The sequence below is a fragment of the Uloborus diversus genome, chromosome 8 (genome assembly GCF_026930045.1).
Source record: "Uloborus diversus isolate 005 chromosome 8, Udiv.v.3.1, whole genome shotgun sequence".
In the NCBI taxonomy this organism is placed as follows: domain Eukaryota; kingdom Metazoa; phylum Arthropoda; class Arachnida; order Araneae; family Uloboridae; genus Uloborus; species Uloborus diversus.
The window spans coordinates 125956348-125978145 of NC_072738.1; the positions used below are offsets into that span (position 1 = coordinate 125956348).

Below are 21798 nucleotides of genomic sequence, written 5' to 3' on the forward strand. Positions count from 1 at the left end.
ATAAATCAACAGTAATCCATAAAAGCTTATTGTATGCTAAATTTAAATTATCAACAAGAAATAACATATATATCACGTATTCAAACTAATTCATTATGCAGAAAACAAGAAAACTTTTCATAATATCTGCTGATTCATGTATTAAATACATTGCAAGTATATTTTTAAAAAGTAATTCCTAAATTTAAATTTAAAAAAAAATGCTCCAAAGCATTGAAGAAATAAAAATCCAACGAATATTTAGAAACATGCATCATTCGAACACATCTCAAAGGGTAATCTTGTATTTAAAAAAATATTAATTTTTAGCATTACAAATTAATAGAAGAAACCTTTATGCTATAAAGACTAAATTTTTGAAAACGGGGCTTACACAAATTGCTGTACTCATTAAATTTCAACATAATAGTCAGTCTGAAAAATCAGATTTATTTGAAGAAATTGAATAGTAGATATATCACATACCACACACATACTGTCTGTCCTTCACGAGAAAAGCTCCCGCCGTCAAGTCTGAGCTCGTCTAGTGCCATAGAAACGAACTTCATTCATTTTCTGCAAGAGTTAGTAGAAATGCTTTTTGGCGCCACTTTGCCACTCGTACTCTTGCCTTTGTGCAGTCGTACGGGTTTTTCCAACAAAAAGCTTCCCTTGGAAAAACGAGATGCACCTCATTACTATAGTAGTAGACAGGTGCAGACATTTCGATGGAGGCTTTTCTCGTGATGGACGGACAGTACACACCTATAGTTAAACATATGTATCATAGAAAATAAACAAAAGTCATACTTTGTTGATTCCACTGCTTTATAAATATGCATTTTATTTTGTAGCTCACATTTAAGAATGCATTGAAGAATGCCGATTTCTTTTCATGAAATTTGAATAGGCTAGTTAGCCTTCAGTTTTGTGAAGGTTCACTTTAAATTATCTACTTAATACAGCAAACTTTTGATTATCTGTGACTGGCTTATCTATGATCTTTCACACTTTCAAAAAAAAACTGCAATTATTAACTCTATGTTCACAAATGTACCCATTTTAATTCAACAAGAGACGAATCTATTTTTAAACATTTATAATTCTTTTTCCCCCTCTCTTCCAATGACACCGAAAATTCCAATGACACCAAACCTAACTAGTTGAAACATGGTTTATAGATCAACACTGCTTCGCTTTAGATCTACAATACTAACTGATTTTGGATCTACATTGCTAGTTGAAATCTGATTTTTAGCTCTACATTACTTACTCGCTGAACATGACCAGACCAGTTATGTTGGACGAAAATTCCCCTCTCTTCTCGTATACTTTTTTGGTGTAACCTAGTTTCATCTGCTTCAGTTAATCAACTTGCACAATTTGCCCGCATATGATGTGTAATTCAGTTGCAATAATAAGCAATCCTTCTTTAGCATTTACATAACATTTTTTACATTTGCAGTTATTCTTTTCAGCTATAGCTTGAATGTATGCAAGTGTTATTGATTTTTTTAAAGCTATTGAGTACACTAGATTTGTTTTTTACCTATTTTATGGAATATTTGCGAAATTCACTTATCCATGATGACCAAATAGGGGGGCGAGGAGGGGCGGTTGCACCCTGAAATTTTTCCATAGGAATAATAAAAAATGGGTAAAATCAATTTAGATATCTTAGAAAATCATTTGCCTGCATTTTCAGAACAGAAAAAACTGATTGAGAAAATTGTGCACTCTATGATGGTGCATATTGTATGAGATGCTCGTACAGTGTTGAGATTGCGCAATTTTTATGCGTAAACTCCATTTCATTTCACATAAATTTTTATGCTCATATTATAACTTAATGTTTAGCTGGTAATTTGCTCATTGATACCTTGTACTAGAAACACATTTTAGCAACTTGATGTATTATATGCTTTCATGGAAACTTTTTGTACAGATATGCTATTTTTGAAAAACATCCCACATCAAAAAAATACTTTCACATCAACAAATATATCTTGAGGCTCTTTACTTGACAATCTCTGAGTGGCACAAGATGATATTCAAGAGTTGAATCTATAAAAGCCCTCTGGAAGAATTACTGGAAAGTGACCTTTTCATTGGTAAAAAATTTGAAGTCATTTTAATATGTATGACTTTGTTCAAATTTTTGTTTACTTTATTTATACTATGGAGCGTTTTTTTGAACAATGCTACACACTATTATAAAAATTTCAATCCGCTAATCTTAATTCTTGGATTGACAATTGAAACTCTAAGTAATTTTTGTACTAATGCATACTTGAACCAAGTGTGGAACTTGGTGACAGAACTTTCCATATTAGTTTTTACTGTATGTCAATGTAGAAGAGGTGACAAAACCCACATGAAGTTTTAGCCAAAATATTAAATTAATATTTTGAATAAAATGATCAATTCAGTTTCTCAAGAAATTGAGACAGGATTTGATGAGATCTATTTATCATTGGTCTTAAGTTCAATATTATGTAGCTCAGTTACAGAAACCGAAAAGAAAATATTACACTTCTAAGTAATAGCATGAGAGAAGAGGAATAATTTCGTGAATTGCGACTACAGTCGAGTCCCGACTTATGCGAGGGATGCATTCCAAGACCCCCTCGCGTAAGTCGAAATTTCGCGTTGTGAAGAAGGGTATATACTTTTTAATGATGCAAAATAAATACTAGCCAAATTTAAAAAGCTTTCTTGGTTATTTCAAAGAGAGAAATCTGATGGAAATTTGTTTTTTCACATAATTTTCTCGCTTCCATTGTTTTTTTGACTATTTCAATCAGGTCAGTCATTTGAAAGATGTGTGATTAAATTGAAAATTCAACGTAAATAACGCATAAAGTAACACGAAAATATATCATATAGCTATTGCAAGGCTACAATGGAGCCTCTTTCTCATTGCAAAAATCTCAGCACACAACCAGAAAGTTGTGGGAGAACTGAATGTCAACCAATTTTGACTTTTGTGTGTCAGGAGGTTAGAGAATTATCTTCGAAGCGCAAATTAAATATAGTGTAACGTACCAGACCATAAATAATAAAAATAAACTTTTATTTGTCTGGAGTAATTGCATACAGCTATGTACAATTAATTTACAAGGATTGTAAATGCAGGAATCTTATCCACAGAGGACTAACTTCGTTGGAAGTTAAGTTATATATTGGCTTTACAAACCAAACCTTGGAACATTGCGTTCCCGAGAGAATTTCGGACCTCAGTCCCGGCTCGTGGCGTAACCATCTCTGCCTCCAGAAGCCTTTCAGACCCCCGAAGAAAACTTCGATTCTCACCACAGGGTGGTCTGTGCTCCGAGACAAAAGAGGAGGAGCGGCGCCGTAGTGACCGCAACCTTTGCGTAATCTTGAAAGGGGATCTTGTGTAAGACCGTAGGACAACTGCAGTGGTTGCGTGTGGTCTCCAAGAATGACCCCCTAACCAGACGTAATCGTCGTGGGAGGCCGAAAAGAACCGTTGAGACCTCACAGCTCCTTCCCCCTTAAAAAGGGAACTTTTCACATGGGTGGAAAGTTCAAAAATTTGGAAACAGTTCAAATAGTTTGAAATAAGTCCAACACACTGTCATGCAAATCTTGTCACACTTGAATCACGTGTAAACAGTTCGAAATCATAGTCACGGTGATTACAGTTACACATACATGAAACAGTAATTTCTGACAAGAAGAGAGCAGTACCATTTCCATACTTGAGAGTGACTCAACCTCTTAAAACATATTTCAAAAGTTATTACAACCCGAACTAATTTAACATTAAATTTATTAATGTTATTTTCTGTTCTAAAATTAACTCTAAATAATCCAAAACTATGTGATTTATCATATGAAAAGTGAAAATGCATAAAAATTTCTTAGCTAAATAAAAAAAACAACAACCTTCAAACCTTTCTTTTACTGAAAGAATGAACGACTTAGGCTGTCGACATTTTGATGTTCTTTTCCTGGCCTATGTTTGACTTCAAAATTGTAGGGCTGAAGAGCTAACGACCATCTCGTTAAACGAGGATTGGTACTTGAATTTTTATTCAACCACACGAGTGGATGATGGTCTGAAATTACCTTGAACGGTAAATTTGAATCGAGGTAAAAATGTAATTTCTTTACAGCGAAAACTATCGCGGCGCACTCTTTCTCACTCGTGCAGTATTTTTGCTCGGCGTCTGAAAACTTTTTACTTAAGTATAAAATGGGATGTTCTTCCCCATTTTCATCAAACTGCGTAAGCACAACGCCTAAACCACGATCTGACGCGTCCGTTTGCACAATGAATTCACGGTTGAAATTCGGAGCAAACAAAACTGGCTGATTCGTCAACATTTCTTTCAATTGACCGAAGGCCTTCTCGCATTCAGGAGTCCAAACAATTTCCCCCTTTTTCGACTTCCCTTTCAACGTGTCAGAGAGAGGCGCAGCAATAGCCGAAAACATCGGAATGTAGCAACTGTAGTACCCCGCTAATCCGAGGAAAGCACGAACGTGCGTCTTTGTTCGCGGAGTAGGGAAAGATCGAATGCTTTCTACTTTCGCTTCTGCTGGAGAACGGAAACCGAAACCTACTATGTGTCCCAGATACTTAACATGATTTTGCGCGAACCTGCATTTCGATGGTTTAATAGTTAGGTTAGCCTTTGAAATGCGCTTGAGTACACAATCTAAATGTTTCAAATGGGATTCCCAGGTGTTGGAATACACGGCTATATCGTCAATATACGGCACGGCGAAAGATTCACAATCTTTTAACAGTTCTGAGGTAATCTTAGCAAAAATATAAGAACCGTTCCGTAGCCCGAAAGGAAGCCGTAAGGGTCGAAAAGTCCCAAAATTTGTGCAAAAAGCTGCTAAACGCTGGGCTCTAGGAGTCAACGGAATTTGCCAATATCCCCTAGCAAAATCTAAAATCGTAATGTACTTGGCTGCACATACCTGTTCAACGCGTTCCTCGATATTTGGAAGCGGGAAATATTCTGTTCGAACAATTTCGTTTAATCGCCTATAATCAATGCAAGGCCTAGGATCCTTTCCAGGGACTTCAATTAGAATGAGGGGGAACAAATAGTCTGACTCCCCCACTTCAATAATGCGTAGGTCAAGCATTCTCTGAACTTCTGCCTTCAAAATTTCATTTTGCCTATGCGAGGCACGATAAGGTTTTGAACGTACGGGTTTGTCACTTATTAATTCGATGTCATGCTCAACCAAATTAGTGAGACCAGGATCATTTGAAAAACTCTTCGAATACTTATTTAATAATCTCTCTAACTGCTCAATTTGTTCTGAATTTAGACGATCTGAAAGATTACTCGATTGAACTATTTCACTGAAATTATAGATGTTGGGGTCCCTTTCAATGGTGGGGAAATCCACATCGTTAACGGCTGATGCATCATCCTTCATTTCAAAACTCAGCAAATTAATCTGTTCCGGTCTCTTGTGATAGGGCTTGAGCATATTCACGTGATAGATTTGACATCTTTCCCGTTTCCCAGACAATTCTACAATGTAGTTTGTTTCAGAAATTTTACTTCTAATCGTCCCAGGACCAACCCATTGAACAGAAAATTTTGTTGGCCTCGATGTTGCCAAAATTAGGACCAAATCGCCCACTTTAAATTCTCTTTTTACCGTATGCTTATCGTAGTAACCCTTTCTCTTAATCTGCGACTCTTCCATTTTTTTAATGGCTACCTCCTGGCACCTTTTTAAACGATTTATGAGTTTAAAAACGTATTCGGTTACACCCTCGTTTTCAATATCATCTCCCATCCACTTTTCATATAAAAGAGTTTCCGGCGTCCTAAGATTTTTCCCATGAATTAACTCTGCTGGAGCATATCCCGTACTCTCATGAACTGCCGTGCGCAGGGCAAGTAAAGTTAGTGGAAGGTGTTTCTCCCAGTCAGGTCCGGACTCTACACATAATGCACGAATTAATCGCTTGATGGTTCTGTGAAACCGCTCCACAGGATTAGATTGAGGATGGTTGACGGAACTATGCTTAATTCTTACACCAAATCGCTTAAAAAACTCAGAAGTAAGAATACTCGTAAACGATCGCCCTTGATCGCACTGAATTTCCACCGGAAAACCCATTCTGCTAAACATGATTAAAAGAGCATCCGTAACTGAAACTGACCCAATATCCTTCACCGGAATGGCTTCTGGATATTTTGAGGCCAAACAAATTGCGGTGACTAAATACCTATTACCGTTAGGTGATTCTACTAAAGGCCCAACACAATCTATGTTTAGGGTGCTAAAAGTATCCCCAATGATAGGAACGATTTTTAGAGGTGCCTTCTTTTTATCACTAGGTTTACCGGCCCTTTGACAGGGGTCACAAGACCGGACAAACATTTCCATATCTTTGAAACATCCCGGCCAAAAAAAAATGTCTAACCAACTTATCTTTGGATTTAGTAATTCCTAAATGAGCAGAAGTTCCCTCATGACACATGCCCTTTATTTTTTCCTTTAACACCTCGGGAACAATAATTAACTCCTTCGTGTTGCCTAACCGGTCAGTCTGCGTTTTAACTAGCAATTCATTTTTAATGTTATAATTATCCCGGTTGGAGGTCTTATTTTTACATGACACAATATCCAAAATTGGTTTTAATTTTGGGCAATTCCGCTGAAGTTCTTTTAAATCCTCACGGCTGATTTCTAAAAGAGATAATTCTGGAGCGTTAGGCTCTACTGCCGGAATAATCAGCGGGGTTTCCTCCTCCTGCTGATCCCCTTCAATCCCAACATTTTCCCCTTGATCTGCATCCTTTTTATCAGTGATAACAGACAGAGCTTCATTCCCAAAATCATGATTTGACTCACAATCTTCAGCCAATTTGTATTTATTCAGCATCGCCCTAGTCTGTACGGCGTTTAAGAATTCACAATCTGGAAATTCATACTGTTTTTGCTCCTTAAGCAAGGCAGCGGTTTTATTTCCTAGCAAATAACGCCCCGTATCTAAAGAGTCAGAGCAAACGGCAGCCCTTGTTTTTATCCTCCCAAAATGCTCCCCTTCAATTTCTACTTCAGCAAGAGGCAAAGCAATGTGATGCGCATCTAGTGGTTGTTTAACCCACACCACTTCTCCTGTATAAGAATTAGGATTAACGTATTTTCTAGTACAAAGATCAATCGAGGATCCAGTATCTCGAAGTATTAGAATTTTATGATTCCCAATAATGCCCTCCTGAATGTAAGGATTTAAGAATTCAGAATGACACCTTTCCTTGGGGACCGAAATACGATTTAAACACTCGCTACCCCCACTCCGTTCTTTCATTAGCTTCGGACAAGACGGTCTCAAGTGATTAGGACTGTTGCATTCATAACAGCGGGGTGTCCTTCGCTTTTCGAAATTCCCCATATTGTTCATCCCCGGCGCGGAGCGTTCTCCATTCAATAAGGGGTTGTTCCCAAATTTCCCATTAGTTGACCTATGAGCGGTCTTTTCACTCTTCGGAGTTTTTGTCTGTTTGGGATTTTTTCGTATATTTTCATAGCTGTCTAACAGTTCAGCTAATTTTTCAGGGTCTTTGTATTGTCCCCAATCGTCGATGAAATGCTCTTTCACTTCTACTGCTACGCGCTTTTTGATTTGATCGGTTACCATCAGACTTTTCAAAGATTCAAAGTCCCCGACCTCTAAACCTTCAAGCCATTGCTCAAGAAAATTTTTGCTTTCGAAAGCAAAATCTTTCCAAGTTCCTTCAACCCGCTTGTTCAGTTGAACAAATTTCTGGCGAAAAGCTTCCGCACTTAATTTAAATTTCTTAAGTAAAATTTGTTTGATGTGATCGTAGTCTTCTGACTTTTCATCAGACTCCCGAGCAATCAACTGCACGATGTCCAGCGGCAGTAAACTTAACAGGCAGTAAACCCAATTAGTTTGGGAAATATCTGCCTTTTTGACCTGTCGCTCAAAAATAGTCAAGTACAGACTGATGTCTGATTTTTCGGGATCGAATTTTGGGATGAATTTGACAAATTCAAAATTTTCTTTTGATGCCCGAAACCCAGTGTTTACATTTGAAACAGCTCCCTGCTGTGGGAGAGACTGCAACCTGAGCATTTCTAACTCATATTCCCTCTTTTCTTTCTCTTCCTGTTTCTTTTCTTTCTCCTTTTCCAAAATCAAATTCCTTTCGGAAATTATGTTTTCAAACATTGTTTTAATAACTTCTGGGTCCTCCGTACTTTTTGAAATTAACTCTTTCAAATGAACAACCTTTAAATCAGGAGTTACAGTTAACCCCAGTTCTTCAGCTAATTCCTGGAGTTCAGACTTTTTTGCTTTGTTTAAGAAAGCCATGATTACAAAACAATTTAATTTCGAAAAATAAAAATACAAACAAGACAACTGCCAAATTAAAAGTTAATGAACTACCTAATTAAGTTAAGTGTCATTAATCCTAGCAAAATACATGTTCATAAAGTACAGTAATTTTACTTTACACAGAGAAAAAAGAACAGTTTTACACCCTAACCGTCACTCTCAAAAATGAAAAGGGTACTTACCCAATTGCAGAAAGGACCTCATCAGGGTATATCCAAGTGTAAATTCAGAGATAGGGAACGAATTAATGGATACTAGGATCCGTGCGGGAAACACCGAAGGTTATCACAAAAAAAGTTCAGGTCACGATGACCGATCTCTAAAAATGTGCAAGAACCACAGGAGGGTTATCACAAAAAGGTTCAGGTCCGATGACCGATCTCTAAAATTTCCTTAACGGGTTGCCCGTTGTTAATTCAAAAGGAAATGCGACGATTTCGCTTTTAAAAACACAAGAAGTAAATTTCTTCTTTCACACGCGCACAGAATTTGAAGAACACACAGCTCTGATGCAACGACGATCACTTTTCATCACAGGAAAAATAGGTTCGCGGGGCGAACATGGAAGTCACTTCTGGACGGCGAGAAGAACACAAGCATTTCACATGGGCGAAGATGCACAAGATGAGCACATTCCAAGCAGAGCAGTTCTGGATGAATTGCAATTTCAACTATGGTAAATAATATGTTCACCAGTCTCATTGAGGCGATAGAGGAACCATCGCGAAGCTGCCACCAAATAAGTTTAAAGCTGTAACGTACCAGACCATAAATAATAAAAATAAACTTTTATTTGTCTGGAGTAATTGCATACAGCTATGTACAATTAATTTACAAGGATTGTAAATGCAGGAATCTTATCCACAGAGGACTAACTTCGTTGGAAGTTAAGTTATATATTGGCTTTACAAACCAAACCTTGGAACATTGCGTTCCCGAGAGAATTTCGGACCTCAGTCCCGGCTCGTGGCGTAACCATCTCTGCCTCCAGAAGCCTTTCAGACCCCCGAAGAAAACTTTGATTCTCACCACAGGGTGGTCTGTGCTCCGAGACAAAAGAGGAGGAGCGGCGCCGTAGTGACCGCAACCTTTGCGTAATCTTGAAAGGGGATCTTGTGTAAGACCGTAGGACAACTGCAGTGGTTGCGTGTGGTCTCCAAGAATGACCCCCTAACCAGACGTAATCGTCGTGGGAGGCCGAAAAGAACCGTTGAGACCTCACAATAGTTAGACATTTTTCTGTTCTTCCTGACTCCAAAAATAGCAGATTAAAACTTTACTAAAACATAAAAACTAGTACCCAGATGTTTTCTGACATAACTTATTACAAAATGAATAATTTTGTAATAAGTTATGTCTTACTCGCCCCCCCCCCCCCCCAAACGAAATGCTGAAATGTCGCCCCTAGTGATGACTGTGCCACCCTATTACACGGATAACAAGGAGTATACTGCTCTTAGCTTTTTTAATCACTTGGAAAGTTTGAAATAATGATGGTAAAGCAATGAAATAGTAAGTATATTTATTTTTAACCTTCTGCTTAACATAGTTCAGATATACAGTAGAGTCTCAAAAATACGAGCGAGTTCAGGCTCCTGCCACTTTCTATAAGTAAAACCTCAAATTATCCGGGCAATTCATAGCGATTAAAATGTAACCCTATTTGGACAACGTAACTTCAAGCGTAACTTCTTAGTAAAGTTTTAATCTGCTATTTTTCTTTGTACAACGACGAGGAAATATCGTCTTCACTCGAATTTCAAAAGAAATTTTCTTTTAATTACTCTTGAACAAATTTTGAATACTTTTATCATAATGTATGCACCTATTTATGAGTGTTACCTAGTCTACAGCTAAAATATACATTTTGACTGTCCTTGAATCCATTTTAACAAGCTTTGTCACGACATCTGTAAAAAACAACTACATTAGGTGGTGCAGGGCTCACTGGAGTGCTAGGTGGCTGACATCTGTAAGTATGCATGCATGTGTAAATGAGTATATATACGCATCTTTCAAGACACAAATCCAGTTTGGCATAGAAAATTTAAACGTCCTGAATATGATTTGTACCAGACCAAGTTGTGCACCTTCCATTCTGATTGCAATGAAATGTTCTAAAAGGGGCCTTCACATGCTTTTTGAGGCTAATCCATATTAATTTCAATCTTTTTTCGTGTCAATCATCTCAAAGGTAATTCATGCATCTCTAAAACTCTCTCTTAGAAGTCAATACATACTTCATACCACTTGCCTTGCGTTCAACGAACCTCACTGGTTGACCGGTATGAAACCGGTTACTAGCCGCAGCGTTCTATGATCAACCGGTTACCGTATTGGTTACCATTCTAAGCAATTGATTGGTTGATTGGAGCACGTGATCATTAGCTGTCACGTGATTAACTAACCGGTCGCTACCGGTCATGCACGTAGAACGTAAGCTTGATGAGTATTGGTGACCTCTCAATAATACCTTTTAATTAGCTGATATTTTATTGTGTGTAGTTAAAGAAGTTTTACATTAGTAAAATATTTTGATTTTCAGATTTTATTGCAAATGATTAGAAATTTTTAAAAAATCTTAAAATATAAAACAGTGCTTCAAATTGAACAGAACCTCAGTCTTTTGAGACTCCAATTTTTGAAATTCTACTACAGTTTCTTAGTGCCATAAATAATAAAAAACATAGTTTATAAATGCTGACTTACCTCAGGACAAGTGCCTTGAGTTTGATTTGAAGTAATTACAATATTTGTAATAACAAAAAAATGCATTGTTTTCCTACAGTAAACAAAAGTCAAAAATTAATCAACATGAACAGGATGAAAAGAAAATCATTATTTCTTTAACGTAATAAAAAAAAGGCTGATTTTAAAATCTTAATGCTCAAAAGTATAATAATTACAATGTTTATTTCAATTTTTCATTAGAAACTAAATGCTACATTTCTTGCTAAATATATACATCTCGGAATAACATACAGCAATGAATTGTCTGACCTATTGTCTGGTTGTAGTTTGGGAATTTCACTGTACATGAACTTTGCAATGCACCAAAAACTCTTTTTATTCAATATTACTGAAAATTACACTTCAAAATTCAACTAAATATTGATTGAATAACGATATGACATATGAAACATGGGCATCCATGTGTAATTTCAGGGCAGGGGGGGGGGGGGCCTTAATAAAAGTTTTGTGATTCGATGATTCAATGATAATTTTAAGATTTTTTAAAACTTTTTTTATTAATTTTCTTCTATTTACAAAGTACTGGATAAAAGAGAAAAAGTATTAGACTGGTAAAGATGTTCAGCTTTGAAATTTAAATGGATCCAGCCATTTATTTTAGAAAACAAGTCGAAATCTCTTATCTAAAACGCATTGCTATGATTCTGAAATCAAATTCGGTAGATTAAAGTTTTGAAATGTTTAATAAGCCATTATTTATTGGATAATGTTGAAAAGTCTTGTTATTTATCCTCAAACTTTACGCTTAAAAAACTGCCTCACCACTGTCTAGGGTGGGGCTTAAGTCCCATGGATGGGTGCCCATGATAGGAACAACATATAAAGCAATTTGTACTTTTAGTAATAATAATTCTAACTTACGGAGGGAGGGACAACATAATCTGCAGTATCCCAAATTCTACGATAATCTTCAATATTTTTTATCCTAGGGTCAAATTGGTCTTTTGTAAAATTAGTGTATACGACACCTTTTACTTTGGTGGTAACAGAACTTTCTATCGTACTAAATTCTTGATACCCTTTGTTCCAGATTATTGCATACCTAGAAAAAAAGTAGATCCAAATTAAGAGCAATGAAAATTAAATTTGCAAACAAAATTTAGAATTCCAATCACAAATACGTAATTTTCTTTTACTGGCATAAGAGCTGTTTTGAAATAGAATAAAAAGTAATTGTCTGTTGCTTTTTGAAGTTTTGTTCAGCTATGCCATTTTTATAATTTTTGAGGTAAAATACATTTTGTAGCACCCAGGGGTCTGTCCAGGATTTTTCACAGGGTCCGTTTTTTGTGAAAAATCAAATAATTTTGTGAAAAATGAATTAATTTTGTGAAAAATCAAAAAATTTCGCAAAAAAAAAAAAAAAAAAAAAAAAAAAAAAAATTTTTTTTTTTAAAGCAAAATTTTATAATTTAGAGATGGCACAAACTGCATCAATTAAACTTAAAGTTGAGTGATTTCCTCTTCTATGTCGAGAAAATCATTCTGGATTTTTTTTCTGATATTTGGCGGGGGGGGGGGGGGGTGGCATCGCTCTTTCAAGTATCAATATTTATCTACCATTCTGCATTATGTGAAATTATACTAGATATATTTCTGTACAGTATTTAAAATAATTGTAACAAAAATATAGATAAATAAAACAAAATTCAGAATAGGTTTCAGCATTCAACTTTTTGACCCAAGACACTCTTAAAAAGCACAGAATTTCGTTTAAAACTTATAAATTCCGTGATTTTAACAAAAATAAAAAGATATTTCAATTGTTTACCTCTTAACAAAGCGTAATAATCATCAAAAATTCGAAAAATCGGATTCCCATAGCGGATGCAAAGAGATCGCAATTCTCAAAGTGAAGGCATCAAAAGTATAAAAACGGCTTGTAAAAGAAATATTTTTGATAAAATTATTTTAAAATTGCATTTTAGAATCCTATGATAACATATCATCAATATCTGTGGACACAGTTGACCCAAAAAAAATAAAATAATAATAATAAAATAAAAAAAAACCATCTATTCAGCATTTTAATTTTTGACTCATAACAGAAAATGGAATTTTGCTTTAAAAACTTGAAATGAGAGTTCTAACAGAAATAAAGAGACTTTTCATTTATTTGAATCCTAATAAAGCGAAGTTAGCTTAAAAAAAAGAAAAAAATATGATTCTCATATCGGATGTTAAAAGATTGCATTTTTCAAAATGTAGACATCTAAAGAAAAAAAAAAACGGTAATTAAAAGAGTTTATATAAAGTTAATCATCCTTGTTGGCATCGAAAAATATAAACCCATATAATTTTCTCCCAAAATAACAATTAAACATCGCACCGCACCGTAAAAACGCAAATATTGACAAGCCCACAAAATGATGAGAATATTTTCTAATCAAGTCATTATAAAGGTTCAACGCCAGACGCTAAGTGGTGATAGTTTTGAAGTTGGTAACCCTAACTGAAGCGATCATATTTTTTCCTCACCCTTACTATCCCTTTGCAGTTCTAAGTTCATTTCGCAGATATATATTATTATTGTTTATTAAATCATGAGCGGAGATAAGTGCTTACCAATGCCTTTTCAAAAAAGTTTACAACAACACCGCTGCTAATTAGCTGTGATAAAACAAACAACCATTATATTTATTTGGCAGTAGTAATTATTTATCGCTTGCAGGAGCATCGCAAGAGTGCCGATTTTTTTTTTTCTTTTCAAAATTAGCCGATTTTGTATAAGCTGATCCATCTAATTTGACTTAAAAAAAGGTTCCAAAAATTATCGGTTTATGCACAGAAATATGCGTTATTTTGCTTTCAGATTTGCTCTTTCAATAAACAATTTGTGACAGATCTGATCTTATTTATCAGAATTTTGTGAAGGGTCCGTTTTGTTTGATCGGGATTTTGTGAAAGGTCCATTTTGTTTGATCGGGATTTTGTGAAAGGTCCGGTTTGGTTGATCGGATTTTTGTGAAGGGTCCGCTAACGGACCCAAATATCCTCTGGCCAGACCCCTGGCACCATTTAATAATTTCTTAGCTGCAGAAAATGGTTTGAAATTTTTCAAACATTCTCCTCATAAAAAAACAATGAGACAGACAGTCAAGAGACATACAATGGTGCATGAAAAAAAAAATTAATGTAAGATACACATAACAGAAGACATCAGAAGTCAAACGAAAACATAAAATTTAGAAACAAAAATTTTTAAAATAAAAAAATAAAATGTTTATAAAAGATGAACAATGTACAATTTTTGATTTTATCTAGAGAGTCATAATAACTATTGAAAAAAGATATAATGAAGTGGCACTAAAACATTGCAAACCAGATTCGAACTACAGTTAACAAAAGCTTACTAAACTTAATTTTTAATCGCTGGATGCAAAAATTGGGGTTTTAAGTTTGACATGTATCTACATGTGGCATCATAGCTGCTAAATGGATCAACCAGAATTTAGATTATTATTTTTTTATTTTTTTTAGTTCAAAAGGTGACTTGATCGAGGGTGTTCTTAGTTGGGTCTCATCCTTCTAGAACTTGATTTACAAGATATACAGTTTAACTTTGATTTAACCATACTCGATGTAACGATTTCCTCAATTAAATGATACACATTTCACTAGTCTGGATTTGACTGCATTGAATATCTCTGTTCCTGGATTTAACTATACCTTTTTCTTTTCTTTTGGCAATCCTTAAATTGGGGTTATAATGCCAATTATTATGTGAATTAGCATTTTCTCCCCCATTTGGTATTGAAAACTTACTCACTTTTAAAATATTGGTGTCATTCGAAAAAAAGAAATTTTCCAGCTTATGACAGAATTTGTTTGGATTTTCTAAGTTAATGAAACTAAAATTATAATATTCTTCAGTACATTTTCAAAAGAATTCTAAGCCTTTCATGTTCAGCACATAATCGGAGAAAGTCCAATGCTTTAAAATTTTTATCTATAACCATTTTTTATTTGTTAACAAATAAAATACTTGCAATTGATTTTAGTACATTGGGCCATAAACAAAAGCTAAAGCAAGTTGCAGGCTGAATACTGCTACCATATTTTGTAGCAGTATTTAAATATTTAGTCAATGAAGTATGCAGATATGTCATTTGACGGATTATGAGGGCTCAGTTGACCCCCCCCCCCCCCTCAATGTCAGAAAAAGTATGTAATTATGCATCAGTGTATGTTTGATGTGTTGGCTTTTTGCCCTTTGCCCAGCACGTGGAAAACTTTAAAACAATGGGTTTAGAAGTATTGTTAATAAAAGCAAACTAATATAAGTATTAAACATGGTAAATACATGCAATACTGATAGTCCAGTTGTGACATCCAGAGACAGCAGGTTCATCCTGGTCAGGGCCGGATTTAAGGGAGGGCAGGCGGGGCTACTGCCCCGGGGCCTCCACAACAAAGGGCCCACACAATAAAATTTTTACAAAATATCCTAACTTTCACGGGTCGAAAATATTGGACATATACGTATATATCAAAATATTCGGATGTATATCAAAACAGCAGATATTTTCGAAAATATGATGATCTTTTCGAACCCTGATTAGGGGCCTCCTTTCTTTCATTGCCCCGGGGCCTCCACATTTCCAAATTCGGCTCTGGTCCTAATTATGATAGTTATGACTTCATCAGTCTGGGACAGTCAATAACCGAACTCTTATTGCTTATTACCCAAGCTTTGCGTTCAAATTGGCAAGCTGAACTGCACCAAAACTGTGGACTCTTGATGGTGAACTAAATTTAGTTTAGCAACTGATTTGTCAGCACTTTCAGCTTCAATGAGATGCCACCTGCCTCCAGCTCCATTATCGACTATTCCAAACTGATAAGTCCATAAAAAAGAATGAAACCTGGTATCTGGATATCAAAACTGGGCTGTTGTTATATTGCATGTTGTTCTGCCCAGTGATATTCCCATCAATTTTTCTGAGGTACTCCCAGTAATCCATTTTTCAATACTCCCAGTAATCCATTACACACAATATGTGTATGCAATCTGTCACACTTGAGGGTGGGTACACTCTATATGTCTAAAAAATGTTTGAGAGTATATGCCGTACATGGCTTATACCCTATGGAAAGAGCCCTGGTTCTGCCTTAGGGTTGGTTAATTTGTGCTTATTATTGCAAACACAGTTGAACTACTTCAGCAAATTTACCTCCTGAAAAGAATAGCAGGGAATAAACCTTAGGGTAGGATGGGGAGATTCTTGATGAGCAGAAGTTTCTCAGATCCCCTCCCTGAAAATTGTCCAGGTAATAGTACATAAAAGTTTCGATAGAAGTCCCCTCTCCAAAAGTTAAAATTATAAATTTGAAGTTTTGCAGTTGTATAACATACTTCTATATGATTCCGCACAAAACTGTTGTAATTAGACAAAATTTCCTTCAAATACTTGATCATTAAAATAAAACTGTGTTTTAATTATATCGTTGCATTTTTTCAGTAGTACGAAACCCACATAAAGTATTTGGAGAAATACGTCATTTAAATACAAATGTAGTTGTTGTATTAAAAACAAAAGCTTTGGTAAACATTGAGTCTTAATCTAAGGCAAAATATACTCACAGTTCAAAAAATTTGTGTAGAGAAGTACCGAGTAGCACTTTGGCCGAGTAGCTGAGTACTCAGCCTTTCACTACTCGGCCGAGTACTGAGTTCCAATTATGCTTTCAGAAATACCACCGACACACACGTGATGAATTATGAACTCATTGGAATAGTAGTATAGACCTTCATGTCCAAATAATAGTTTTAAAACAAAATTCCAGCTGAATTTAATCATGCATTATTTAAAAGAAAGTTATTTTTTAAAGTAAAAATAAACAAATACATAAAAGGTAGGATTAATCAAGTTGGAATTAAAACAAATCATATCAATCTATACTTCTAGTCCGGCAAACTTAAATAATTTTTAAAAGCAAATGAAACAGTGTTAAAAGCACAAGTGTGCAAGAGCACTGCAGACACATGTTTCTGTAATACAAGGAACATCTTTTTCAGTGAATAAAATGTGAGCTAATGAATGTAAAAAAATCAGATATTTGTCAGATGTCTTTAAATTCGTAAGTTCACATTTTGTGCATTGAAAAAAGCATTCCTTGTAATTCCAAAACACGTATCTGCAGTGTTCCTATACATTTGTGTTTTTAACGTTGTTTTGTTTTTTAAGAAAAGGTATTTTTATGCTTCTTATAAATAATTTTGGAATTGGCTAAAATTCATTTAATAATATAAACATTTCATATTTTCTGTACTTACTTTTTTTGCTCTATTTTTAATAAAAAAGTTTCATCAACTTTGGGGAATTAAAATATAAGATATACTCTATTGAAGCATAACAAACTTCATTATTCTCAAAATTTGAATTTTACTTGTAAATTTGAATTACAAATTATTGCAGTATATTATATGCTTGCACTTTTTTTTAAATTGTAAACTCTGCTTTGAACAATTTTCAATTTTTTACAACTACTCGGTATTGGCCGAGTACCTGATTAAAATTTGACCGAGTATCGAGTAGTTACCGAGTACTCGGTACGTCTCTATTTTAGTGACATATGTTTCCTTGTGAACGAACACATGTTACTTCCATCATTAAAGTATGGTACAATGATAGCTATCACTTACCCAATAATGTAACTGATTATAGTCAGCTGTACGAGTCTGTTTAATATGCCTATTTTTAGATCCTTTATTAATACTATTTTAGGAGTATAATACTCAAAAATCGACAGGAACAATTGTTTTGCTCTTGAGTTGGTCATTATTGATGGTGAAAAGAGTCAAACTTATTGCATTTGAATCACAGATTAATTATGGGAAAGGACATCTGATTAAAGAAAACAGTATTTATACCAGATAGGTAATCAGATATCATTACAACCCCCCAGATAAGTACATCACGCTGCGACAGCATCACATTCACATCAACACGTCGGTCAATGCAGGAACGATCCTGGGTCCATGGTTACCATATTGGCGACTTCATCTATTTCAAGGCAAGTTCTTATCAACATGACGAACATGATGCCAAAAAAAAAGTGCGATACCATAAGCAATACAGTTGCAGTTTATTTTTCCTTTTTGGAAACACTTCCTGAAGGAGTATGTTCTATCCGATTTTAAGTGTACTTTTTTCATGTATTTGGTATTTTCAAGAATGGTGAACATCATTAAATGCAAATTATTTTAAGAAAATAAACTGGTTTGTTCTGTATTCTAAAGTTATATATTTTGAATTATAACAAACTAAATGACGTTACAGTTTTTCCGCATTTTTTATGAAATTCCATTTGCACCAAAAAAATCTTTCCTAAATCAGAGATGCTCCTCTTCCCCCTCAAGAACAATGATATCCCCTCCCCTCAAATGCATCCCCAAAATGAGATCCCCTAAAAACGACAAAGACAACTTTTAGTCAACCCTCCTCTCCCTAAAAATTTCAATCATGCTGTCTCCTCTGAAGTCCCACTCGTTGCACTTTATTTATCTATTATTTATTTAGAAGCTAGACAGCTTCACATTGATAGAGGACTGCGTGCCAAGCGCCTTGCCTCCGGACACACACACAGGAAAGATTTACAACACTAGAGAAGGAAATAACACTCAAGGCACAGGCGGGAATCGAACCTACGATCTTCGGCTTGGAAGACGAAGCTTCTACCACAGAGCTACGGAGGCCCCCTCGTTGTACTAACTACCTTAATTTTGATAACATATTAATTGACCCCCTTGAGTGCGAACCGTACCACAGAAATTTTAAGGGGTATCCTGGGTGCTGCTCCCAATTGGGGGGTAGGGACAACTACGAAACACATAGATGCAGAGGGGTACCCACCTTGGGGAGGTCATGGCGCACTGCACCATCGAAATTGTTATGGGGGGGGGTATTTCGAGTGATATTTTCCCTGTTATGGGGTCTTATTTTGGGGGGGGGGTGAGCCCTTGCTCTTAAGGGGAGGGGGGAACCCCTAGATGCAGTAATTTTGCAAACTTTTTCTGCAAAATAATAGTTGTAACATTTTTCATTAGAAATGGTTCATTAAAAATTTTAATATTTTCTCTCTTTTCTTTTTTTGTAACATAGATACAGCATGCGCAACTTTCAAGAGAAACAATATTAACTTTTGTGTCAAAATAAACCGTATATCGCTTTTCCAACCTCATGCCGTTATGCATAAGCTTTGGAAAAAGCAGCAATAAATAGTTGGATACTGTGGCAATAAATATTGAAAGTTCAGAGATTGGTAATAAAATGATATGTATGACTTATTAAGAACGTGAGTAAATAGCAAAAGTAGTACTTCCTTGCAAATGAAGAAATTCACAGGACATCAGTGGACGCCCAAAAACAGAAGCACAACCTTAGATATTGGGCTTTGGGGGGGGGGAGCACCTTCATTGGGGGGAGTCTCAAGCAATTCTCACTAATCCTTGAATGCTTATGAAAATACGAAGGTTGCTAATGAGCCACAAGTAAGTCCGTCGTCATTTGGGGGGTTCGGGGCCTGGGCGCGCATAAGCAAAATTTTAAGGGGGGAGGGGGTCATATATTTTTTCCATGGTTTAGTAAGGTACTTTCCGCATAGAAACCGATTTCAGTAAAGATTAGAGTTATTAAAATTTGATATTTTTAATAATTTATTCATTAATGGCTGGAGAAATGTTTTTACTTTCTTGCTAGAAAAAAAGTACTAAAAGCAAGGAAGTTCTAATTTCCAAGGTGGGGCTTGAGCCCCCACTTGCCCCCCCCCTCCATGTGGAAGAAAGAGAGGAAGGTCGAAAGTCCCCCTTGGTTTGGAAAAATAATGCTTTTTATTAGTTATAAGTGGATAGCGGGCGTGTTTTTCGTTGTATTCCCCAAGTCAATTCCCATTGAGTGCACCCCCCTCCCTCCATGTCAAATTTCGAAATGAAGGACCGCAGAAAAATATTTCTGATTGTGCTGCCTCCTAATAGAGAATATGTTAGAATTTTTCCCCCCTTCCACTTCAAAGAAAACGCAAACCTACCTGGACTTAAAGCTACCCACCGATTTGTTACGTTAAACTATTATTTATTAATTTATTGCAGCGAAAAGGCAAGGAGCAAGTTACTACTTCATTAAGTTATTTACTTAGCCCAATTTATATAATATGTGCATATAAGTATACAAAGGGCAAATGTATGTTCAAACTGACAAACTAAAAAAATTCCTATCCTCTCCAACTCCATGATTAACAGACATTAAATTAACGTGACTAGGGGTGCCCCCCCCCTCCCCGTTTAAAAATTCCCTACTCTTGATTTTCTCCTGCAATAGAAACTGAGTATTTTCCCGCATCGTTCCCTTGGTTTTTTTTTTTTTTTTTTTTTGAAATGACGAGCCTGTCAGGTGCTTGTACAATCAAAACAGCCTTCATTTAAAAAAAAAAAATTAATTTAAATTTTTGGCATCTTGAATTCAAATTATGTTTTTCGCAATCACGAGCGTGTGTGTTTGTGTAGGCGCATGTGTGTGGGTGCATAAGTGTATGTATGCATGTGTGTGAGTGAGTGTGTGTTGTGTACGTGCGTGTGCGTGTAGGCGTTCGTGTGTGTGTGTGTAGGCGTTCGTGTGTGTGGGACATGGACGCCACTGCCCAGCAAAAGTGGATTTCGGGGGACAGTGCTCAGGACCAGCCGCGCCGCCGCCGGTGGACGGTGGTGCTGCAGGCCTGGTCCAAGCTGAAAAAGGAACCACAACGCCAAAGACAGTCAAGTGAAAGCAATAAGCAATCGTGATTGCTCAAAAAATCAAAACTATGACTTTTTAGTAATTAAAAAAAAAAAAAACGTTTAATACAGAAAAATGTTCATATAGCAAACGGATTAAGGAGAAAAAAAAAAAAAAAAAAACGATAACAATTGTTTAAAATAGAAAAGAATTTTCCAAGTAATGTGTTTCATATGAGACATGATAGAATTCTGAATAGATTAAAATTTGACAAACTCTTAATAAAACACTATGTGAAACATAAAGTTAAATATTATTCTTAATAAAACTATTTAATATATAAAGCTGAATAATTTTCTTGTAAATATACAGGCGTCTCTCGTATTCGTTCCGTGTAGTATCGAAATCGTGTTATACGAGACTTTTTTAAACTTATTAACATATTTTTCACACTAATTAATCATGTACATAGTAAAAATCATGTCAATATGTATCGTGTTGTATCGAAACCGTGTTATACGAGACTTAGAAATAATGTAAATCAAAGCATGTCTATCGTGTTATATCGAAACCAAGTTTCATGAAAAACAAAGTAAAACCTCATTAGAGTTATCAAACATTAACAGAATGTATTAAACAAAAAAGAAATGTCTTCTTTATTAAAGATAACTTTCGTGTTATATCAAAACCATGAAGTATTAAATTGAAGTTTCGTACTGTGTAATATCGAAACCGTGTTGTGCAAGTACCGTATTATTCGAGGGACGAATGTACTACAGTAAATTTGTTAAAATCGAACGTCAATTACATTGATTGTATTATAAAATAAAACCTGCTAAGTGTGAAGCATATGCAAAATATAATGCTGTGGTTTTTTTTTTAATTTAGAAGCAAAATTGCCCATTTATAATTGTAATGTGTGTTGTTTAAATGCTAACATTAAAAAACACAATTACAGCATATAACCAAATCCAGAAT

The 21798-nt window shown here is 35.4% G+C and overlaps 1 protein-coding gene across 1 annotated transcript in view; it reads right to left on the reverse strand.

Moving 5' to 3' along the window:
* Window positions 1-18049, reverse strand: part of LOC129227624 (P2X purinoceptor 4-like) — a 30450-nt gene extending 12401 nt beyond the window's left edge. The window contains 4 exon segments of the mRNA XM_054862215.1: window positions 11066-11125; window positions 11127-11138; window positions 11969-12149; window positions 17754-18049. Coding sequence (XP_054718190.1) covers window positions 11066-11125; window positions 11127-11138; window positions 11969-12149; window positions 17754-17890 — 390 coding nt within the window. The 5' untranslated portion in view covers window positions 17891-18049.
* Between the last annotated feature and the right edge of the window lie 3749 nt (window positions 18050-21798).